The sequence below is a fragment of the Sceloporus undulatus genome, chromosome 2 (assembly GCF_019175285.1).
Source record: "Sceloporus undulatus isolate JIND9_A2432 ecotype Alabama chromosome 2, SceUnd_v1.1, whole genome shotgun sequence".
Taxonomy (NCBI): Eukaryota; Metazoa; Chordata; class Lepidosauria; order Squamata; family Phrynosomatidae; genus Sceloporus; species Sceloporus undulatus.
Genome location: NC_056523.1, coordinates 134,200,880 through 134,224,122, shown reverse-complemented (window position 1 = coordinate 134,224,122; position 23,243 = coordinate 134,200,880). Strand labels below are relative to the sequence as shown.

At 44.8% G+C, this 23,243-nt stretch overlaps 1 protein-coding gene across 3 annotated transcripts in view; it reads right to left on the bottom strand.

The window, feature by feature from the left end:
- The window catches only part of SEPTIN9 (septin 9), a 337,055-nt gene that overhangs the window by 189,803 nt on the left and 124,009 nt on the right, over positions 1-23,243 (bottom strand). Inside the window, exon 1 of one of the 3 annotated variants that reach the window (XM_042448796.1) lies at positions 16,106-16,419. The exons of the other annotated variants lie outside the window; for them this stretch is intronic. Coding sequence (XP_042304730.1) covers positions 16,106-16,160 — 55 coding nt within the window. The 5' untranslated portion in view covers positions 16,161-16,419. Of the gene's footprint in view, positions 1-16,105; positions 16,420-23,243 lie in introns of those variants that run through there. 3 annotated transcript variants of the gene reach the window in all.

Sequence of the window (23,243 nt, the reverse complement as noted above, 5' to 3'; positions counted from 1 at the left end):
GATTCTATGATTTTATTGTTATAAGGTTAGCTGCTGTGTGGGTGAGTGACTGGGTTTCATGCCAAGGTCTGGCCCAAACAACACCATTGTCCACTGCCTTCTGAGACTGGGAAAATGGACTTCCTAGTGCCTATATATATATATATATATATATATATTCACAAAACCAAAACCAAGAAAACCAAACTGTGATTTTACTATTTTATACAGGAGACTCCATTTTACTATGCCATTATATTTTATGTGACTTGTGCTTCCATGGATTTGGTATCCATGCAAAGTCCTGAATCCAACTCCAGTACATATCGAGAGCCCATGATACTATTTAAAAGTTAGGTTTATGTTCCTTTGACAGATCCTTTTTGTGGAGAAAATTCTCTCCTCTAAATTCGATACCAGAGGGCTATTCTTGGATTGCCAAGTCCTTGCCAAGCCCTCTGTTCCCATTTCATGACTCCTTAATCAGCAGTTCATTCATCCGGGAGACCCCTCAGCCTTCATACAGATGGATGATAGTCTGCTACATGGAGTTGGGGTGATTTTTGAAGCCTCTAGACAAGTTCATCCTCAGATGAAATCAGACTTAATTCTGACCACAGGCCTTTAACACAAAGTGCATCCACACTTCTGCATGTACTCACCAATGTCTGCGAGGTAAAGGTTAATCCAGTGTCTCCCTTGCCTAACCATGGAATTAGTCTTATTTTACACAGGTTCACAGATGTTCCAGTAAAGAACTGCACATTGTTTTGAAATATTAGTTGGAGGTCAGACATTAACATTCCTCTTTCAGAGTGGTAAGTCTTAATTGCTACAAGTGAAATCACCTTAATATCACCTTCATTGCTATAACCAGTTGACAAGGTGATCAGTGATAGGCTGGAAGCTGCCATAGGTCCAGATTAGATCAGGTTCTATTCTGACTGATCACATAATCCACCATAATCCACCTTTTAGACAAGTTCTCATCGACAGCTTCAGGTTTTCAGTGGCTGACCTGCTATAGTCCATCCAAGATGACATTAAGAAGGGACTTGACCCAACATGTTTATAAGACAGGTGTCTGCCATCACGTCGGTTCTGCTCCATAAGAGAGCAGCTAGAATGGCAGCCATCCTCACATTAAGAGGCTGTTGAGGGGAGTTTCCAACAAGGTCCAGCCCATCAGACATCATTCTCCAACTTGGGACGTGAATACGGTCTTAAAGGCGCTGACGGTTGGGCTGAGCAAGTCCCTTCTGGAGGCCTTCCTCAAACACCTTTCCCTCAAGGTCATCTTCCTCAGGGCCATTACCTCCACCAGTTGGGTGTCAGAGGTGGGACCCTGTTGGTACGTAAAGACTTCTGTATTTTTAGGCCAGTCTCAGTGTGCCTTCATCCAGACCCTACCTTCATGCCTAAGGGCAACTCAGCCTTTCAGGTGTCACAGGACATTCTCCTGCCTTCATTCTGCCCCAATCCTAAGAAGGACTTGTAAAAGACCTGACACACATTGGATATGCACAGAGCCCTCAAAATCTACATCAAGAGGACTTCAACCTTAAGGTCATCTGAGATGTTGTTCGTTTCTTTTCTTCCAGGCTCTTTGGGGTTCAAGTTATCTGCCTCAACTCTGATTAGGTGGGTCAGGTCTGGTATTCAAGAGAGCTACCGAACTCTTGATGTCGCTTCACCCGAGGGGGTGATGGCACACTCAACCAGCAGTGCATCTACCTCTGCGGCCCTGGCCACTAGCACCTCTCTGTCAGACATTTGCAGGGCGGCCACATGGAAGTCGCCTTCGACCTTCATAAGACATTACAAACTGGAGGCGTCATTTGGAAGGAGGGTCCTCCAACAGATTATGTTGGGGGCTACAGTCTCCTAGCAGCACCTCCCTCCCAGTTCGAGAGGGCTTTTGTAAATCCCAGAATACAGGAGGTTAGGACCCTGTCTGCTGGGAAAACGAACGTCGGTACTTACCCGTGATACGTTCATTTCCAGCAGACGAGGGTCCTAGCATCCTGCCCACCCCGGTGCTGCCTGCGGCCTCTGACCCTGCCTGCTTGTTGGTGGACCTGCCTTGTTCTTCTTGTTGCTGGATTGGTTTTCTGAGTTCTTGTTTGTTCTTGGACTAGTTTTTTCTAAGGTGTTCTAGTTAACCCTTAGCTGGGGGTTAAAGTTCAGTTCCTTGATTTACCTTACTAGTCGCTTGGCTTGTTATTGACTGAGGCTCAGGGGGGCTAGCTCCTCCCTATATATGGGCTGGTCTTTTGTTTATTGTTCCTGCCTACAGGAGCAAATAGGAGGAGCTAAACCCAGAATACAGGATGTTAGGACCCTCATCTGCTGGAAATGAACATATCACGGGTAAGTACCAACGTTCGTTTCTCAACAAAGTAGCGAACCTGTTAAGTCAACACTTCTGCAAATGCCATTGATTCAAAAGTTCTCCTCTGCTCATGATAATAATAATTGCAATCCTTTCGTCTGAACTGGCACACTGTCCTAAAATGAAATTACTATAAAATGGACCATCTTCCAGAGCTGTTGGGTATATCAGCATTTAGGCACATTAGCAGAAACCAAGACTCCAAGAAACCTACTTCTCAGTGTTTCCAGAGAAAAAAAAGAACACATTTTACAGTGCCGGAGGAGATACACACAAAGCAATAATACTTTATGAACCATTCTGTATATTTCAAAAGCTAGAATCTTTTTACCCACATAAATTATGCCCAGTTTTAGACTCTCATTTTCATGGACAAAACAAAACAACCAACAATTAACTCCCAGCTTGAAAATTACTCTGTTCTGTTTTGAAATAATCGTATACCAGAAATCTACCACCAAGGATTTGACTGATCAATTGAAACTGATAGGAGAGATTCAGCCCCGGCCTTCTGGAGAACAAGCAACTCTGAAATTACAGGTTTAGATAAATAAATAAAATGTAGACTTTATATATTACACTGAAGCATACAGATCAGTTGCATCACTCCAGTTAAGACTTCTGTCCTAACGTGACCTTGGAGATTAGAATATCCTCTGCTCCTTCATTCTCAGTTAACCAATCATGTCGAAGAGAGTACAGTATACTGCCAATTAATATTAATGCTATGTTACAAGTGCTTTGACTTCAAAAATCTGATAACATTACAGCCTAATATGACAAATGCTTATAGCAAGTCATCAGCAACACAAATTATCTGCAGATCCCTTCATGTGAACAGGAATAGATTTTAGAAAAGCTATGTCCAGAATCCCTTAGCCATCATGGCTGCTGCTGCCACTATCACAGCTCTTGCAACTCTAAATCTCACATAGAGTCCCAATGCATGGTTTGAGGATCTTGCTGAAGATCAATAAATCTACCAGGGTCAGGATAGGAGATCACTTGGGAGTCCTATGTATGCTATCCACAGTTTCTTTGTGGAAGAAGAGCAAACAAATAAATTATTATTATTATTATTATTATTATTATTATTATTATTATTATTATTAACCTTAATTTATAAAGCGCTGTAAATTTACACAGTGCTGTACATACAATCTTTTTAATTGGACGGTTCCCTGCCCTCAGGCTTACAATCTAAAAAGACACGACACAAAAGGAGAAGGGAGTGGTGGTGGGGAAGGGGATGAGGGCCAGCAGTTCTTCTCTACCTCCGAGGCCTTGATCAGGGGAGATGGACTGGAGGGAGGACTTGGCTTCTTAATGGATGGTTAATCTTCTTCCAGGGAGGCCTGTTGGAGCTAGCCTGCCTCTCTAGTAGGATAATACATATAAAATACATAGCAATACAGGAAATGATGCAATAAAACAGGCAACAAAGAACATCAAATAGCAAGTGACAATTATGCAATGCCTGGGAACGCTTCTCTGAACAGGATGGTCTTCAACTCCGTTTTGAAGCTGGTTAAATAAGTGATGGCCCTTGCTCACGGGGGAAGAAGGTGCCAGGAGTGAGGAGCAGCGAGTGAAAAGGGGCGAATCTGAGATGGGGCAGAGGAAATCCTGGGCTGGGACAGCAATCCTTGACTACCAGAACGGAGGGCCCGAGTGGGAAGGTGAGGAGAAATAAGGTCTGATAAGTAAGGAGGGGCCAACCCATGGAGGGCTTTAAACGTCAACAGCAGGAGCTTATACTGAATGTGGAAAGGGAGTGGGGGCCAGTGAAGGGATGCCAACGCAGGTGAGATGTGGGATGTATGTATCAACAACATTATTACTCAGATGTTAAGTCCCATTGAGCTGAGTATGCACTGGAAGCGTGCACAGTGGATTACAGCCTCTCACTTTTTCAGCATCTGCACCAAGCAGAATGATGCTTTAGCTATATGATGGAATTATTCATATGGTGAAGCATTCATAATTTAGGACAGATCTGATATCACAACCAGAAAAACCAAAGAAACCACTTATGGCATGCTACTCTGGAAGGCTCTCTCCTATTTTTCTTCTTTTTTGAAAGAAAAAAAAATCCCTCCATGGCACCTGGTTGCTCTGATGTCAGTGAGCCAATTAATTCATCCCAGGTTTTAGTCTTAACTTGAAATAAACTATCCAAGGTACTGAAATCTGCCTCCAAAATCAGTTCAACCTATTAGAAAGTGTGCTAAAGTTCATATTAAAACTTTGAGTGGATTTACCAATTCTGCTGGCATCCAAGCCACCAGCTTGCCAGTGAAGGCCCCTCCAAAGGTGGAATTCCTGAAGCAGTGAGCATTTATCTGTTGTGGAGCTGTGAATGTTCTTCTAACATGGAGTCTCTGTGTATGTCTAAACCACTGCACTCGCTGCATAAAATTTCTTCATTCTAAGCAATACGCATACAGAGTTCCATTCAAACACAGCAACAGAACAAGTGTCTGTCTTGACGTGGTGCCGGCTTCATAATCAGCAGCTCTGGCTAATTTGGTGTTTCTGGCAGACAAATGGAGATCCTCTTGGCAAGGGTGAGCCTGTGAGAAACACTGGCACAAGTACAAGCTGAGCTAATGAGAAGAAGAACTCCTCAAAAGGCCTGCCAAGTCCTGTAAATGCAGGGGAGTGAGTCACATTCTCTTGCCTGAGTGCTGGCAAAACAGAGTTTAAATAATGGAAGGACAAGCAGGAGAGGGAGTGGGTGGTGGCATCATGCTATGCTTATTCAAAGCAATTGATCTTTGGCCAATCTCCTTTCAAGATAGTCCAAGCATACCTCACATCATCCCAGACACATTATACAGGCATAATTATGTTATCAGTCTAATAACCACAGTGGGCCTCCCAGAGAACAACAGATACAAAACAATTATGGTAACTTTTGTACAGTGGTACCTCGGGATACGAAATACCCAGGTTACGAAATTTTCGGGATACGAAAAAATCCCATAGGGAATTATTGTTTCGGGTTACGAATGTTTTTTCGGGTTACGAAAAAACTTTTGGTGCTTTTTTCGGCTTTTTCGCACGGAATCGCGGCTTTTCCCCATTAGCGCCTATGGCAATTCGGCTTACGAAGGCTTTTCGGGTTACGAAAGCAGCCGCGTTACGAATTAATTTCGTAACCCGAGGCACCACTGTAGATGGTTTCTGCTAGCAGTGGGAGATGTTTTGAGCTAGAATTCTTTCTTGAGAAGAAGAGCTATCATTCTGACAGACAAAAGCAAATTTTGAGATAAGGAGAGAAAATTCTTCTATCCTGAAATGGGAAAACTGTGTGTAAATCACCTCCTCCTGAGTTGCATGAGAGAATCTGTTATGTCCTTCTGAAACCACTGGCCAGAGCCATCTTGAATTCAGAAAAATTATGGAAAAGGCTGGGGTTGGGGGGAGAACATGGAGTCATAGAAGTCAATCATGTCATGAAAGGCTCCACCTGCAGGACTGACAGAGTGTCTTCCTGTAGACCAAACAGCAACACACCAACATGGACAGCTTGGATTCAAGGAGAAATGCCGCCTGAGTGCCCACCCCCCTTGAGTAAAGCTTATCCCATAGCATCTCATATAATGAGAAGCAAAGAAAGGTTTTTCATAGAATTATGTCAAAATGGAAAACTATTTAAGTGCTTAAGTGCAGCTCCTGAGATAAACATATCACTGTCATATAATCAGATGAGTGGGAGTAGGAACATCAGTCCCTAAACACCAGTGAGGGACACGCAGAGGCAGAAAACAGGATGATCAGTGGAATAATAATGCATTCCAGTCCAAGGGTGGGAAAATGGATTCTCTTCTCTTCTCAACATACACCAAAATCAAGCTGGCAGACCAGATGAGATCATGATGGGGAAGCCCACCCCCATGCCACACCTCTCCATTAATATATTTCTAGTCCCATCCCTTCAATGGGTCAATTTGTCCCTCTCTGTGTAGACAGAGAGACACTAGTTCCACATCTCTCTCCACCCAGAGCATTGTTCCTGCTATCTCTGATCTCAGGTTGCAGATAGCCATGGGATTTCCTCTGCCCTGCTTGCATTTCCCAATGAAAATGCAAGGAGGGGGCAATTCCACTGCTATCTTTGACCTGAAACTGGAGATAACAATAGGCTACCCTCACCTCAGTTTGCCTTCCCTATTCTTCCCAGCTGGGAGGCAAAAAGTGCATGAGGGAATCTTGTCAATGACAAAAAGTAGAGCTTGGAGAGAGGCATCACCTGCACCCCTCACAAGCTGCATCTAGACCCTGTGTGGGAAAGATTATTTTTGCAGGACAGAGTTTTCTTTTCCTTGGTTTAATTTGTGCATTCATCTTCCAAGATTCCTTTCCACATATATTCAATGTCTGCTCATATGATACATGGGCCTAACTGTGACCATGTCAGTAGCCATCCCTGTATTCAGTTTTGAGATACACTGTGATCAATTTGTGTTCACCTCAGACAGGAAACATATGGAAGAAGCAGAGAAGAAACTGCTATATTTTCAGTTCAGTTCTATGTACAGGTAAACCTGTTATAAAAGCAGATGTGTTCCTGGTCACTTCTTCTTTTACAGAAAATTTGGTATCTGAGGCAGAAATAACATGGAAAGAAGAGGGAGATGTTCCTATATCACAAAAAAGAACAACAACATGCTTCAGGATGTTGAACTTTTTATCAAAAACTACCAGTATGAAATAACCAGGTCAGGTCAGCAAAATAAAAACATATTGAACTTTTAATGAGTATTTGGAGGCTTCTTCCAAAATGCATCTAAGGATAACGTTTTCTTTCACCATCCTCCACTCTTCTTATGATTTCCATTTTGATCTCTAGTACTTCTAAAGTACTCTGGAGATCACTGGGAAGGCTGGCTTATCTGCTCTCCCTTTTTCTGCCTGTTATGCTGTCTTTGCGTGCTCTGTAAAGGATTCAGGAGTCAGCTGTTTTTCACTTTGCCTTTTGTAGGCAGACACACAGAGGTGTTTCCTCCAGATCTCCTTTACCATCCTCCTGATGCTGTTAAAAAAAAAAAACTTCCAGTGAAATAGGGGGGGAAGAAAGAAAGGAGACTGAGGGGCAATTCAGACAACCCCAAAGGGGTGGTCTCCAGACACCCCTTTTACAGCCAGATCAGGGCTGTAGCAACTGCACACCATGGTCCCAATCTTGCCTTTGCAGAGTGCAAAAGGGAGCTGTAATAAGCAGCTCCTTTTTGCACCCTACAAAGGGTGCAATCGCCACGGTGCTGTGACTTTACAGTGCTCCTTCAGTGCTGCGTTGTGTGTAAGCAGCGACAGAGAAGCGCCATGGCACCGTGCAGCATGTGCTGTGGCGCACAGCATCACACCAGCCTGGGGCGGAGCCGGGGCATGTGTCATATGGACACAACGCAGTGACTCTGTCCCCAATCTGGCTTTTCCTGCCAGTCTGCACACCCCATGTAGGCTTAAAAGGCCTTTGTAAAAAGGAGTTTCACCACCAGAGGCTTTGTTAGCTGAGTTATGCCTATATCTATTGATATATCAAGGATAAGACTTTTTTTTGTAGTGACCTGCATGACTGCTTATGAAAATGATTCACTCAGTACAAAAATGGCAGCCTACAGATACTGTAGCAAGTTACAGAAACTAAATAAATGAACTGCACTCCTAAGCTCTGTTGTGCCTTCCTTTGCTATCAAAATTATTTGGATGACATCCTTTTCTTTAGGTCCTGTCTCCAAAAAGAAGTTGTTTCTGCCCAATTATGGTGAATTTTGTGAAACTGTTTAGACTGTTTTGGAATTCTTTTATGTTGTTTTCCTTCTTTGAATCCCACATTGAAATTTTCAGATATAGGGCAGGACATAAACAATTTAATTGATAAATAAACAGAAACAAATTTCTACTACTCCCCACGTCCCTGCTGCATGAACTTTACCCATATAGAGGGGAAGAGTATTTCTGAGCTGGCATGGCAGGATTCCCCAAAAATTACTCTGAGCTTTTAAAAAGCCCCACTCCTTTCCAACACAAGCATACCCATGTTTGGATTCCAGAGTGAGTACTTCATACAGAAGGCTACCTGTACATTCCAAGGAAATGTACTACCTTATGGTGCTACTTCCTTCACTCATGTGTCCACAAGACTCCTAGCATACAAGGCCGACAAGACTCCAAGCATTGGCGTGAGTGCTCCATAGAAGAACAAGTCCACATCATTTCTCAGCCTTACTATTGTCATCAAAACTTTGAAAATGTGCCAGTAACCAAGTGCCAAAGAGGCAGGACAAAGGGAGGGGGAGGGAGATATTGATATGTACAGCACAGCAAGCATGTAGGCAAGCCAGCGCTAACTCTACCATTAGGCAGAGCAGAGCTGCTGTCTTGTGCCATCAATAAGGGAGAGGGAGAGCAAGGAGGCATCTCTTCCTAAGTGGTGCAGTGATGTATTGTTTGTTGTGGACTTGCCTGGTTGCCCTCCTTTGTTTGTTAACTTCTCCCAACACCTCTTATGTAGTACCACCAAGAAAGACTGAGTGATGAGACAGAGACACTTCTGGTCATGGACTGTAACAGGCTTTCCATTTTGTCTGCATTGCTTTGATCACATGATGAACAGGACAGCAAATGAAGTGATAGGTGAATACTAACAATGCAATGGAGAACAGTGCTGTGTGTCTCTTGTGTCCCTTTGGAAGCCACTCTCTCATTGCCAGAACTGAAAGAAGCCAGCTCAGCTGCCTCCTCTATAGGGAACAGTGGCCACTAAGTTGAACTTCATTTAGGTAGCAGAAGCAAAATCACACACTATTCTGACAGGAAAAAATCAGAGGGGAGCAGCCAAGAAAAGGTGTACATGGTAATCCCTTCTCTTAAAAGATTCCACTCCTGTCATCTATTCTCTTCCTTGCTGGATTACTCACACAAACATTCAATGCTTGAGAGTTGTTATTTGAACATATTAGGACTAATTCACCAAAGTGCATCAGTTCACATTCTCTCTAGACCACAGTAGAGTGTACAAATGCATGGAAGACAGCAGCCAAGTTTTGCTCCTCTTATAGGCTGCTCCAGTGTGTCACCATTTCTTGCCTCTTTAGGGAAGGTTTAGGAGTGTGAAAAGGCTAAATCACACCACCATGAGTCAAATTAGAGCCATTTTCTGATATAAAATCTCCCCTAAAAATGAGACTATTTTTTACCAACAAACAAGGGAGGCATTCGCAGGACCCCGGGGAATCTTCTCCCAGGCTCTGGGAGTGGAGTTTGGGGGCCACATGGAGCCCACACTTTCCTCATCTTGATCTAGATTTTGATACATTCAATTAAATTAGTTGTGATGTTTTGTTCTGTTTTTCTAATTTGACAACAGCACCTGCAAATCATACACTAATTGCAGTTTAGCATTCCACCACATTCCCCAAACTGGCACATACACTGGGAGTCAACAAGCAAATATGATACACAGTTGCTACCTAATTCTGAGCTTGAATATACTTCTCCTTTATGTCAGAGTCACACTATTTTGACTGAAGCAACAACCAAACAGAACTCTAGATTTCTGTACCCAGGACAATGCCCATGGAAAATGATATGCTCTGAACTCAGCTGAGCTATGAAGGGATTGTGAGGAGACAATCTGCCAGCCAGATTCAGGCACCTCAGTTTTTCAGCTTCCCTTGATCCTGTCCCTCCCACCATGCAACTTCAATCACAGAAGTTGAGGGTGTTCTGTTTTACCAAAACAAAGTCAGATGAGAGTCACATCTGCCCTCTGAACTCTCTGAGTAAGAGAATAACCATGGTCAATAGTCATGACTCCATGAAAGCAAAGTGGTTTCCATGCCTCACTAATATCCCATTGTGGAAGGGAAATGAATGGATCTTTCTCCATTCCTATAAATAAAATAATAAAATAATTTTTGTATTTCTATCCCGCTTTTTGCCAAGCAATCAAAGCGGCGTACAGCAAGTTAAAATACAACTATATATACACAGTACCCCCCCTTAAAACAAGATTAAACAATATAAGATTAAAAACCAACTAATCCAAACAAACAAAAAATGATCATGGGCAGAGTCACTAGCTGGGAAGTCTTGTCCGTGGCTGAGTATTTTATTCCGGGAAGGCCTGCCGGAAGAGATCAGTCTTAATGGCTTTTTAAAAGCTCTCTAGATTGTTAATGTAATGGATCTCATCCGGCAGGTGATTCCATAAATTGGGAGCGGTTGCAGAAAATGTCCTCTGGGAGGTCGCCATCTGCCTGGTCTTTAAGGGTTGTAGTAAATTCCCCCCAGAGGACCTGAGGGTACAGGGTGGATTGTATGGAAGATAGCTTGGGCCCAAGCCATGTAGGGCTTTAAAGGTGATAACCAACACCTTGTACTGTGTCCGGAAACTGATAGGCAGCCAGTGGAGTGACTTCAGTATTGGTGTTATATGGTCACTCCTTGCTGTTCCTGTGACCAACCTAAAGAGAGAGCACACCCCCATTTTGCATCACAGAAATGGACTGGATTGTGTGTGACTTAAGGTCTGTGACCAAGCACAGCAAGAAATGGGAAAGTAGTAACAGTACCACTCCATTTTGTTTTGGTCAGACCACAGGAGTCCAATTCTGGGCACCACAGTTGAAGAAGAATATTGATAAGATCGAACATGTTCATAAGAGGACAAGAAAGATTATCAGAGTTTCTGGAAACCAATCCTGTGAGGAACAACTTATTTTGATGGGTATGCTTATTTTGGAGAAAAGAGCCCCCCCCCCCCCAAAATGGCATGATAGTCATTGGCTGCTAATCTGTTTCCAGACACAATTTAAAATGTTGGATTTCACCCTATAGTTCCCAGTTATTTGAAGGACTGTACCTCCCTTTATGAGCCCATTAGAGTGCTAATATCTTCCATAGAGGCCTTTCTCTCTGTCCTACCACCCTCTCAGGATCATTTGGTGGGTACATTGGAGAGGGCCTTCTCAGTGGTTGCTCCAAATTTGACCTCCCTCCCCAGAGAGGCCAGAATGGCCTCATCCCTGCTCTCCTTTCAGCAGCAAGTAAAAATATTTTTGTAACATCAGGCTTTTTTAAACTGACAAGGGCTGGGCTTTTAAATGCTCTGCAATTCAGATCTTAAGGTTTGTATATAGTTTTTTAAAAATGCATTTAATATTTTTAATGTTTAGTGTTTTAATTTTATAAACTGTTCAATTTTTTATGTTTTATATTTATCCTTTTAAAATGTGTTTGTATTGTTTTTAATTTGCACTGTATTTAATTTATTGTTAGCTGCCTTGAGTCCCTATGTCAGGAGAAAGGCAGGATATAAAATAAATATTTAAATATCTGAAGGGGTGATCAGTAGATGACAAAGCAAGCTTGCCTTCTGCTATTCCAGAGATCAAAACTTGGACCAATGGATTCAAATTACTGTACAAGCAAACAGGTTCCACCCAAACATTAGGAAGAACATCTTTACTGCAAGAGCCATTCAATAGTGGAATAGACTGCCACAAACAGTGGTGGATTCTCTTTTGGGTGGTTATCTTTTGGGAGTGCTTGAGCTGCATATGGCTGCATGGCAGGGGGTTGGACCAGATGCCCTTGGGGTCCCTTCCAACTCAATGATTCTATGATTGTAAGTTTGGTCATTTAAACATTGCTGGATGCCAGCTCCAATCATCTTTTATCCCTGTCTACATTGGCAAGGTGAACTAGGAATTACAGTCCAATAAAATAAGTTGTCTCACCTGCACCACGGCTTCAAGCTTGGATTTCACTGCAAAACTAAGTCTGCCTTTCTCAGGAGATCAAGCTGGATGAAATGCAACCATACCCATTTCCTTCCCACTCCTCCTTTCTGAAACAGAGGTGGCTAACACATGGTCCTCAAGATGATGCTAGACTGCAAGTCCTACAATCCATTAATATGCTTTCCATGGCTTATGTGGGCTGTGGTCTAACAACACCTGGAGGGTGGTACATTCCCCATGCCTGTCCTATAGTGATCCTACTTGTCAAGGACAGAGAGGGATCTCAGGACAAGCTCTTCCTGGCCAGAGCCAGAAACCCCCATCATGTTATGTCAGGGGACAATGCGAAAGAAACATATTTTGCAAGTGTAAACCACAGCAGAGCTCACAGAGCACAAAAAAGACCAAGGAGAGCTCCATCTGAGGGCCCTGAGCAGTGTGGGAATGGAGGGAGGCAGCAGGATGAAGAAATCTTTATGCCCTATCACTGAATTTCTCCTGACCTTCATGGGGCAGGGTTCAGGGGAGGAATTGAGTAACCCTGATGTGCTTCTGCTGACTATGGGGAGGCTAGGAAGGGAAGAGACCTAGGCAGGACACAGGAATTCAGAAAGAAACTTTATGAAAGAACAGGATCTTTATCTGTCTATCCCAATATTGGCTTCTAATAGCTTTGGCTAATTCACCAGTCCTGGGCAGCCATAGTCTGGCCACAGTGATCTGTGAGCCAATAACCTCCAATGTAGATTACTGTCATGAATTACCATTACAGGGCTGTCTTTGGAAGTTTAAATCAATACAGAATATGGCTGCTGGAAGTCTAATTAATACAGCCTAATCTACTGATAATAAAACACCAACTCTCTACCTGTTAGCCTCTAGACCCAATGCACACTGTTAGCATTTACCTTTAAAATCTTAAATGGGCAAGTAGAACTAACATACTTGAAGTCACCAGTGGTTCCAGGTCCAAGCAAAAGGTAGGGGATGCACCCTATTTCAAGATGAGTCTTGATCCTCAACCTTGGCTTGAAGGCCTTCTTCCTTCCCTTGTTTCCTGTGCCATAAAGTCTTCTGCTGAAACCCTTCTCTATCAGACATATTTCCTTTAAGGGAGAAGGTAATTTTCACTGTGACACATTCTCCCTTAGCTTTGAAATAACACTGCCTTGAAGATGGCTTGTCAGATGCCTATGCTGCCAGACTTTCACTAAACAAGACACTTTTATGTACCCAGGCATTTAAAATGGTCTAGGCTCTAGAGAACATAAAAAGGTTGACTGTTGTCTTTTATCAGGTGTATTACGCCTACGAGTATTATTGTAATAAACAATTTTACCATATATATTTTGTCATATACCACCTTAGAATATGAACTGGATAAAGGGAAAATACAAAAGGAAGGCTAGACTAAATAAAATTGGCTGTTTTGGTTAGCAGCAGTTTTCCATTCCCCATGGGATTGTTTTCAGTCCAAAGGTAGGAGAATACGTTGCTGGACTGTAGCTCCCATAATCTATTACCATTGCCTATTCTGGCTAGGACTGATGGGCATTATAGGCTAAATCCATCTGGAGGGATTTACTGCCACTTTTACTTGGAGATATCAGAGACTGACACTGTAGAAATAATCCAGTTTGACACTGCTTTAGCTGCCATGGCTCCAACCTACAGCATCCTGGGATTCTTAGCTTTGTGGGGCAACAGTACCCTTTGACAGAGAAAGCTAAAGCTCTTATAAAACTGCAAATCCCAGGATTCCATTGGATAGTGCTTCCTTCCTGACCCTGGAAAGCAGTATCTCAGATGGCATAGTTTTATTTATTTACTGAAAATCATCTCTGGCCCTTCTGTGTCCTGCCCCAACGAAAAGACAATATTTTTCTTAGGCTGCAGAGCTAGAAGCTACTGTAGTTGGAGTTCCCAAGGGGTCACCTCCTGTCATTCTGCAAGTCAGAACTGCAGAATTCTGCATGTCTGAATTGTGAAATACACCCAGATTCTTCTTCAGGTTGTTGCATTGGCAGTTTGAGGGCATCTCTGCAGATCAAAACATATGTTGAACACATGGAAAAAGGGGTGCATAGAACTACTCTGATCTCTCCACATACATCTCTCACACTCTGCCCCATGGAGAGAAGACCCCAGAAGATGTCCAGGCCATGCAATTTATATGACCCATTTTTTAAAAATCACTCTCCACAGCAGTCTTCATCTGTTTCTAGGTTAGCCCTAGTATGAATCCAATGGCACAGAAAACCACCAGGCAGACATGCCACCAACTCCATCAGGCCAAGAAACAACATGGGACGTTTCCATGACATGAAAACTGCTGATGTTTAAAGTCCATTTTTAAAAACCCTCCTAGTTCTCCAGCAGAGAAAGGCTCCGACACTCTGCAATCCTTTCAGATCCAATTACATCTACACAGATCAATAGGCCTAAGAGTAACTTGTGCCAACTCCTTTAGACTTGGGAAAACATTGCTGGAAACTGGACTTAAGCCTGAGCCTAACAGAGACAGATTTGAGGGCTGAGAGCAAAAGGCCTGGAGAACTCTTCCCTCTTCAGACATTCAGGGCCTTCCTTCCTCTCTTGAAAATCAGAGACATAACCCAGAACTGCTCAGGGAAAAGGCACAGGACACACAAACACACCAGTTTTGCTGACTGGCCTGTCAGTTTTGAGAATGGGGGGGGCGGGCATGGAGGGAGTGCCAAGCAAAACAAAAAGGAGAGGGAGGGAAGGAGGGAAGGCTTCCAGCGTGCTCCTGCTTTAGGCTGCAAGAAATTCCACAAAGGCTGCATCTGCACTGCAGAGATAATCTAGTTTGACACCACTTTAACTGCCACTGCAACAAACCATGGAATCCTGGGAACTGTAGTTTGTTGGGGCACCAGAGCTCCCTGACAGAGAAGGCTAAATGAAGGCAGAATAGATGACAGTTCTCAGAATTCCATAGCATGGACCTGTGGCAGTGAGGGCGGCATCAAGCTGGATTGTATCTGCAGTGCGGATGCAGCCAAAGGTACTGGTTTCTTTCTCTCTTCACCCCATAAGGAAAAGGTGGGGTGAGGAGGAGTCCCTCTTACGAAGACCAACAAACAGAAAAGGCCGCCACAGACTACCCTCCTCATCGCAAAGGCAAAAAGAAGAGCCAACAGGCTTGTCACATTTTCAGACATGGCGATATTTGGACAGGGATTTGCCCAGGGCCTGTTTCCTCATCTGTGAAATGGGAAATGCCTATAGACACACACATACATATAGAGATGTAGAGGGCCTCAGTTTCCTCTTCAGTGAAATGGGTACACACATATATACATATACACACACACCTATCCCCATTTCACAGGTGAGGAAACACACATATCTATAAAGGTGGATGGGGATGTCTTTAAAAACCCCATCTGCCTCCAAGGCGTGCGAGAAAGCTGCCTTTGGGAAGGAGGGCCGCCCTGCGCCCTTCCCTCGGGAGGAGAGCGTCTCCTCGGGAGGGCAGAGAGGGCGGAGGGCCTTGGGAGAAGGGGAGCGAAAGGACCCCATCTTAGCCCCCCCCCTGCCCTGGGCAAAAGGGCCCCCTCGGGAGAGCAAGGCCCCTCAGCCCCCGGGGCCCGCTCCTGGCCAGATCCTGCGCCCGGGTGTTTCCCTCCGGCCTCCAGGGAAAGAAAAGGGGGGTCTGGGAAGGGGAGGGAGGGCCAACCCTCGGGGAAGAGGGGATCCCCTGCCCTGCCCTTCTCTCTCCCAGCCAGCGTCCTCCTTTTCCAGGATATGCCCCCCATCAGGAGGAGTTTCCCAATGCCCTCCATTTTGAGCCCGGCTAAGCAGCATGGATGCACATCTCTCAGCTTTGGGTTGGTCCTTTCTTCCCCGAGGGGGGGGTGGTCCCTCGGGGGACCCAGGCGTCCTCCTTTCCCCAGCCCTGCCCTGCCTTCCCCTCCCTTCAGGAGGGGATGCCCCAAGGGCCCCTGGCCCTCCTTACCCTCGAAGTCGGAGATGATCCCTTCCAGGTGCGCGTTCACCGCCGGGTCGGACATGGCCCCGCTGCTGCGCTCGGCCTGGGCGGCACTGGGGGGGGGGGAGGCCAGGCAGGGCAAGGAGGCCAGGCCAGGGAAGAAGAAGAAGAAGACCCTCCCCTCCTCCTCGCCTCCTCCTCCTTCCCCCAAAGTTCCCGTCAAGGTCCTGAACGCGGCGCTGGCAGCAGCAGCAGGAGGAAGAGGAGGAGGAGGAGGAAGAGGAGGAGGGCTGCTGCTGGTCGCCCTTTGGACGGCCCCCTCGGCCCCAGAGGGAAGGGCAAGGGGGAAGGAGGGAGGCGGATGAGGCTGTCTGCAGAGTTCAAGCGCTGCCAAACCGGGTGATGATCTCTCCAGTGCGGATGCAGCCTCCCGCGCTCCTTGTGTTTATCCGTGGTTGAACAGCCCAACGCATTTGGGCCCCAGACACTAGCCCTCCTCCCTCAGGGGCCTTTGGAGAGAAAAGACCTGGACTGCCAACACTCTTCCCAGATGAAGGGCCCTCTGGGTAAAGGGAGATGGTCCTATAAGGCGGAGAGTGTGGACAACGCCAGCCCTTTCTCTCCAAAGGCCCCCTGAGGAAGGGCCAATGTGGGGCCCCAACGCCTTGGGCTTTTTCAACCTTGAATGACCATTGAATCAACGGCGGACCATCTCAGAGCACAGGGAGCTGGCCTCTCTCTCTTTGCTGTCCAGGAAGAGGGCCCCCTGGCTGTCCTCCCCCCCCCCCACACACACATACTCCACAGGAGGACCAGTCTCATCCCAACCACAAAGGCAGGGCCCAATGGAAGGGAAAGGGAGGACCTCCTGACCCAAGACAAGCTCCAAACCCACCTAGAACACCATGCCCCTAAGCCCTGCTCAAAATGGAGGGCCTTCCAGAACTACTCCTACGGTGGCTCTTGACCTTCTTAATGCCACAGCCCTTTAAAACAGTTCCTCATGTTGTGGCGACCCCAACCATAACATTTTTGTTGCTACTTCATGATATGTGTTTTTGGATGGTCTTAGGCAACCCCCATGAAAGGGTCGTTCAACCCCCAAAGGGGCCGCAACCCACAGGTTGGGAACCACTGTCCCAGGTGGAAGTTTGGAAAGGAGGACATGGTTGGCCATCCTGCTCCAGCCAAGCCAGGCCCAAGGGAGCAGTCTCCTCTGGCTTGAGTGGCCACCTCAGCAACCAGACCTTGCCAGATCAGCAGGAAAGCAAGAGTCCTTCTGAGCACATCCAGAGTTCCCTCCCCCTCACCTCAAGGTCACCTCAACACCCACAAATAGGGAGAACTCAAATAGGGAGACCTTTCTCCAGACCACCAAAATGCACATAAAACTCAGTGCAAGGCTTCCTCATCAGGCCCAGGGCCACCTGGCCTAAAAGAAGAGGGACCTGCTTGCCAAGAGAGCTCTTGAGAAAATGCAAGCCTGTGACTAACACTGGCTGCATCTGCATTGCAGAAATAATCTAGGTTGACCCCACTCTAATTCCCCTGGCTCAGTGCTATGAAATTCTAGGAAGTGTAGCTTGTTGGGGCACCAGAGCTCTGCACGATCCCACCACCCGATCCTCAGCAGGGCTCTTGTGCCCCAACAAACTACACTTCCCAAAATTCCATAGCATTGAACCAGGGGAATTAAAGCAGCATCAAAACAGATTATTTCTGCAGTGTAGATGCCCCATCAATCCTTTTATCTTTTTTCCCCTCCTGTATGATTCTTAACACCTTTGCTGGATGAAGAAGCCAGTGGAGTTGGGGGGCATTTGGGTTGTCTGAATAAAGTTATCACTGTTTTGTGGATTTTGGAGGTTATTGTACTTTGCTATATGGCCAATGTGGCCACCCTTGAATATATCACCTCAAGGTTGTGGATGTGCACAAGTAACCAGTCCCTTCCCTCCATAGCATGGATGAAATGTATAAGGGACAAGCAGAAACTGTTGAGATACTATGTTATTTGTTAATAATGATTAACAACACTCTGTAAATACCTTTCTTTCAGGATAATAGTAGTTGGGTCTATGTCACAGTCCAAAGGGACCTTGGCCAAGAGAGAGCAACAGAAGGCAGGACACTCTGGAGTCCTCCAGCTTTCTCCAAACTAGTTCCCTCAAGAAGCTGGCCCTCCATACCCACAGATTCTGTATCCACGGATTCAACTATCTACAGTTTGAAAATGTATATATTAAAAAATCCCACAAAACAAACCTTGATTTTGCCATTTTAGATCAGGAACACAATTTTATTATGCCATTATATATAATGGGACTTGAGTGTCCACTGATTTTTGTATCCATAGAAGGTCCTGGAACCAAAACCCAACAGACACTTTATTGGACTCCACAACACTTTCCTCTTGTCATCCCTCCCAAAATAACTTTTGTTATTGGCACATTTTAAAATATAGCTATATATAAATAGGATTGGTGAGATTCTGGTGCAAATTCCTACTCAGCCATGAAGCTCCTTCATTGACCTTAAACCTGGTCTACCTCACAAGGTTTTTTTTGTTAAATGAAGATTCTTTTTTAAAAAAGATAATAGGTTTCTTGTTATGAGGTTGTTTTTATGGAGGCCAGCGACATATACATTCTTCACTGAGCTTCTTGGAAAAAAAGTAGATATAAAGGTAATACATAAACAGAAAAATGGCTTAAGCTATAATAATAGTTTTAGAGATAGTAAGAATCTAAACAGGTATATGAGTTCGTCTTTTATGCATGCTTTTCAGTCGTATCCATGCTTTATAATATTTTGTGGTACTTTCTGTGGACCTGATGATAACTGCCCTGAACATGCTTTGCTCATGTTTTGAACATACTAAGAACATCTGCTGAAAGCCAGGGTATTTCATATTGGGTTGAGCACTGGGCAATGACTCTGGAGATCAGGGTACAAATCCCTGCTCAGCCATGGAAACCCACTGGGTGACCAAGTCACACTCTCTCAGCCTTAGAGAATGGCAAAAGCCAACCCCTTCTGAAAGAATCTTGCCAAGAAAACTGTGATGGGATTACCAGACATAAGAAACTACTCAAAGGCACACAAGAAGAATATCATCTGTTAATCATTTATAAATGACATATAAAATGTAACATCACATATACAGTAAGTGTGCTTGATTTCTTTGTAAGTGACACAGTCTTCCCTTCTGCATTTAAAATGCAACATTTCTGCATTTAACAATCTATTAACAGCAAAACACAGAGAATTTTTTTGGATGAGGAAGAATAGCATTGTTTTTCCCCCTACACACACACACACACACACACACACACACACACCTATGAGAATAGTGCCCTCAGCAGGGTTCTGTTCAATTTGAGTTAGGGAAAAAATGGTGCCTGCCACACTTTATAAGATCAAAAAGAACAATAAGGGAGCTTTGCTGGCCTTGAATGCTTCAAGCTGTTCCTGGGCCCTGTTTGGAACTGCTACACTGCAGCATTTCAAAGGCCTTACTGTGGGTCTGTTTGCAAGCCCAGTGTTTTCAAAATACACAGACATCATTGACATTCACAATACACTGACAACATCTAAAAGCAGGCGAGTGCCTGTTTTCTTGAATGGGCCCTAGTTGCACATTTCCAAGTGTGAGAAGATAATAAGCCATCTTAGCCGCCATGGATCTAGCAACCCCAACTGCTGCTGCTGCTGCTGCTGCTGCTGCTGCTGCAGTGCTGGTGTGTCACTTCCTTAGTCTTGCCCTGCTGCCAGTTGGGAGAGGTAGCTATTGTTCAATGAACACAAGCCAGCAGGCATGCTGGATGAGTGGTGCCAGCAGCTTTGGCAGTACCTCAGAAAGGAAGCTTATGTTTCCTTCTCTCCTGCTGTGCCAAAGTAGAGTAGTTAGAGATGTGCAGTCCCTTTCAGAAGCTGTTCCCCACTCTGTAATAGTTTAAAAGCACTCGGCCCAGGATAATTGAACTGAAAGTAATGAGGGGCTTGGAGGCTGAACTATTACACCAGCCCCAGATGTTGGATGACAAACCCCATTATCCCCAGCCTGAAGCAAAGTACAAGTCCAGAAATGGACTGGACCAGACTGGCATTTGAATGTTACTTCAACATTCTCAGTAGGGTACTGGAATCCAGTGCTGCACACATACCATTGCTGCCTGAGGTTGCTGCCTTCCTCTGCCTAATGATAGAGATCAGTTCAGGGAGATGATATTGTCAACAGCAAACTGGTATAAGGAAAGCAAACCAGATCAAGGCAAATAAGAGTGGAGTCCTATGACTTCTTTTCTCTCTTCAGAATGGAAATGCCCACACTATGTGTAGTTTGGCTCTGTGCTCTTTGGGCATCAGTAAAGATCCTGTATTTTTGAGGGGCACAAGTCTGCTAGAGGTGAAGATGTGCAAGTTCCATTGATTTCTCACCAGAGGTGAAAACATTTAAGTCCATTGATTTCAATACGACATTAGCCAAAGGGCTATAAACAGTAATGGCTGGTGGTCTGCATGTCAGGCAATGCACCTACTTTGCGTTTTGGCCCAAAATCTAAAGGAGCTATCCAAGGTGCTCAATCCATTTCAGAGAAAGGCTTCAGCACCTTGGATAATTCTTTTAATATTCAAACTAAAACTTGAAGTGGATTCACCACCCCATTGGCATGGAAGCCACCCGCCTCCACTGGCTATAAGTTGGTAGAGAGATGGACCCATGCATGCTAGCCCTTCCCTTTATATCTGTTTGCTCCCAGTTCCTCAGACCTCCTTCACACAGCATTCCCTTGAATGAGAGTCAGATATTCTACATGATCAGGGACTGGGCTTTATCTGGGTTCCTAATGCCATGCAGTATTTACTTGCTTTCAAATGAGTATGAAGAGGCCATACCTTCATTGAATTATTATTGAATACCAAATACATCCATACATTAATACATCCATAATACTTCTGGCTTCTATACACTGATGTGAAAGTTAGACAGTGATGAAAGTTAACAGGAAAATAACCATCTCATTTGAAATGCAGTTCTGGAGAAGAGTTCTATGGATGCCATGGACTGCCAGAAAGATAAATGAATGGGTCTGAGAGCACATCAAGCCTGAGCTTTTCCTAAAAGGCAAAATTACTGAATTGAGGCTATTGTATTTTGTATGTGTCATAAGATGGCATGGCTCATTAGAAAAGATGCTAATGTAGGGGAAAGTTGAAGACAGGAGGAAAAGAGGAAAACCATGTCACAGATGGTTCAGTCAAAAACGTCCCTGAGTTTGCAAAACCTAAGAAGAGCTTTTAATAACAGCATCTCCTGGCAGTCCCTCATTCATAGAGTCACCACAAGACAAAACTGACATGATGGCACACAACAACAGCAGGGCACACTTTCAGGAGTGCACAGCATGCACAGGATCTGTGTCTCTCTGGACATTCATGTGTTTGAACAATGCCTGGAAAGTGCTCTGGTTAATTATGGGCTGGATTCAAACTGAGTCATATGTAGAGAAGAATCTTTGAATCAGTGGGACCTAAATCAAGCACAATTTATGTTTTCTTGCTTTCTATGGTCCTTCCTTAGGCATGACTCAAACCAGATTCAACCCTATAATCTTATTGTTTTCACTGAAATCAGTGGCCCTTTCCCAAATGAATGATAAGAGTTGCTGTTGTCTCCCATACCGTAGCATTCAAATAGTGAAGCAATGCTGCCCCTGTGCAAACACTTAGAACATACCATGCCCAAAGTAAAGGCATTACTATATATTTACATATTTGATGGGGGAGGAAGGTGGGAAAGCAATTTAGGGAGAGGAGAACAGAAGTGACTAAAAGATGGACACTAGGGAATATTTTTTGTCAACTGGGAGTGGGATTCCAAAGGGTAGGGCAGGAAATTTCCAGGAGTGGATGGGGCTAGGTCAGGGGACAGAGTCAGTGCAAAGTGGGGATGGCTGAGGTGAAATTCAGATCATTTGGACAGTTTCCCATCCAGGATACAAAAGGGACAGATCAATTGTACACATGTGTATCCAAGAATTAATTTGCATGGAACTTCCTTCAGGCACACAATAAAATTTAATTCTAGGCACATCAACTCAGATGAAATCCCCATATGGTAAAGAGAATACTGAGAAACACATTAAAAGCAGAAAACAGTGAGGACACAAGCTCCGCATGCTCTAAGATGGTCATTTGTTTATTCATTTAGCACACAGAGCTTCTCTCCTCACTTTTTTTTTTTTTTGGGGTACATCCCCATGTGTCACCTTCCCAGGCTACAAAACATCTTTTCCAACCAACCGAGAAACACTCCCTCACCCCAACACAGGGGCACGTTACAGACCGCCAGATTGCGGCGGTCTGGCTCTGCCTCCGCTTTTAGCGTCCGGGACCTGCAGCAGCCAAATCGCGCGGCTCCCGGATGCTCTGAGGAAGGAGCGCAGAAATCGCGCTCTTTCCTGGGCCCCGGAAGAGACGCTGTGAGGCACTAGTCGCGCACTCATGGCGTCACTTCCGGGGCGCGACGTGCAGACGCATAGTGTCCACTATGTCAATATGGTGGCGGCCGTGTGGAACGGCCGCCGTCATTTGTCACGGACTCTGTCTGTGATAGGGTTAGGGGCGTCTGGAAGAGATGCCCCTTTTTCAAACTGGGACGTCCTCAGGACGTCCCTAATGGCGGTCTGTAACCCGACACAGTTTCTTCATTTCAAATCCACATTTCCCCACGTTTCAAAGCTGCACTGCGAGTGCCTTGTAAAGCTACAGTTGTATGAATGAATTCTTACTTCAGAATAAACCCCACTAAACAAAGTGCGACTTATTTCCAAGTACACCTGAAAGGGATGTAAGTAAAGGGGAGAGACAACCATGTGGAACTCACAAATACTCAAATCTGGATAGGTCATGGGTTCTGTGGTTTTATGAAAACCGAGCGGAAGTGACACCATCAGAAGGAAATCAAGCCTACTTTCTCTGAGTGTTTATTTGGGGGAAATGACCCCCTTACATGTAGCAGCTGGGAAACACAATGAAATAACAGGAAAATCGCACACCCTTTACAGCCAGGATTAGAGACGCAGGAGAGGGAGGAGTGGAGTCACAAGGCCACATTCTTGCACTCCAGCTGATACAAAAGTGTTTTTTTCTGTACTTCTTG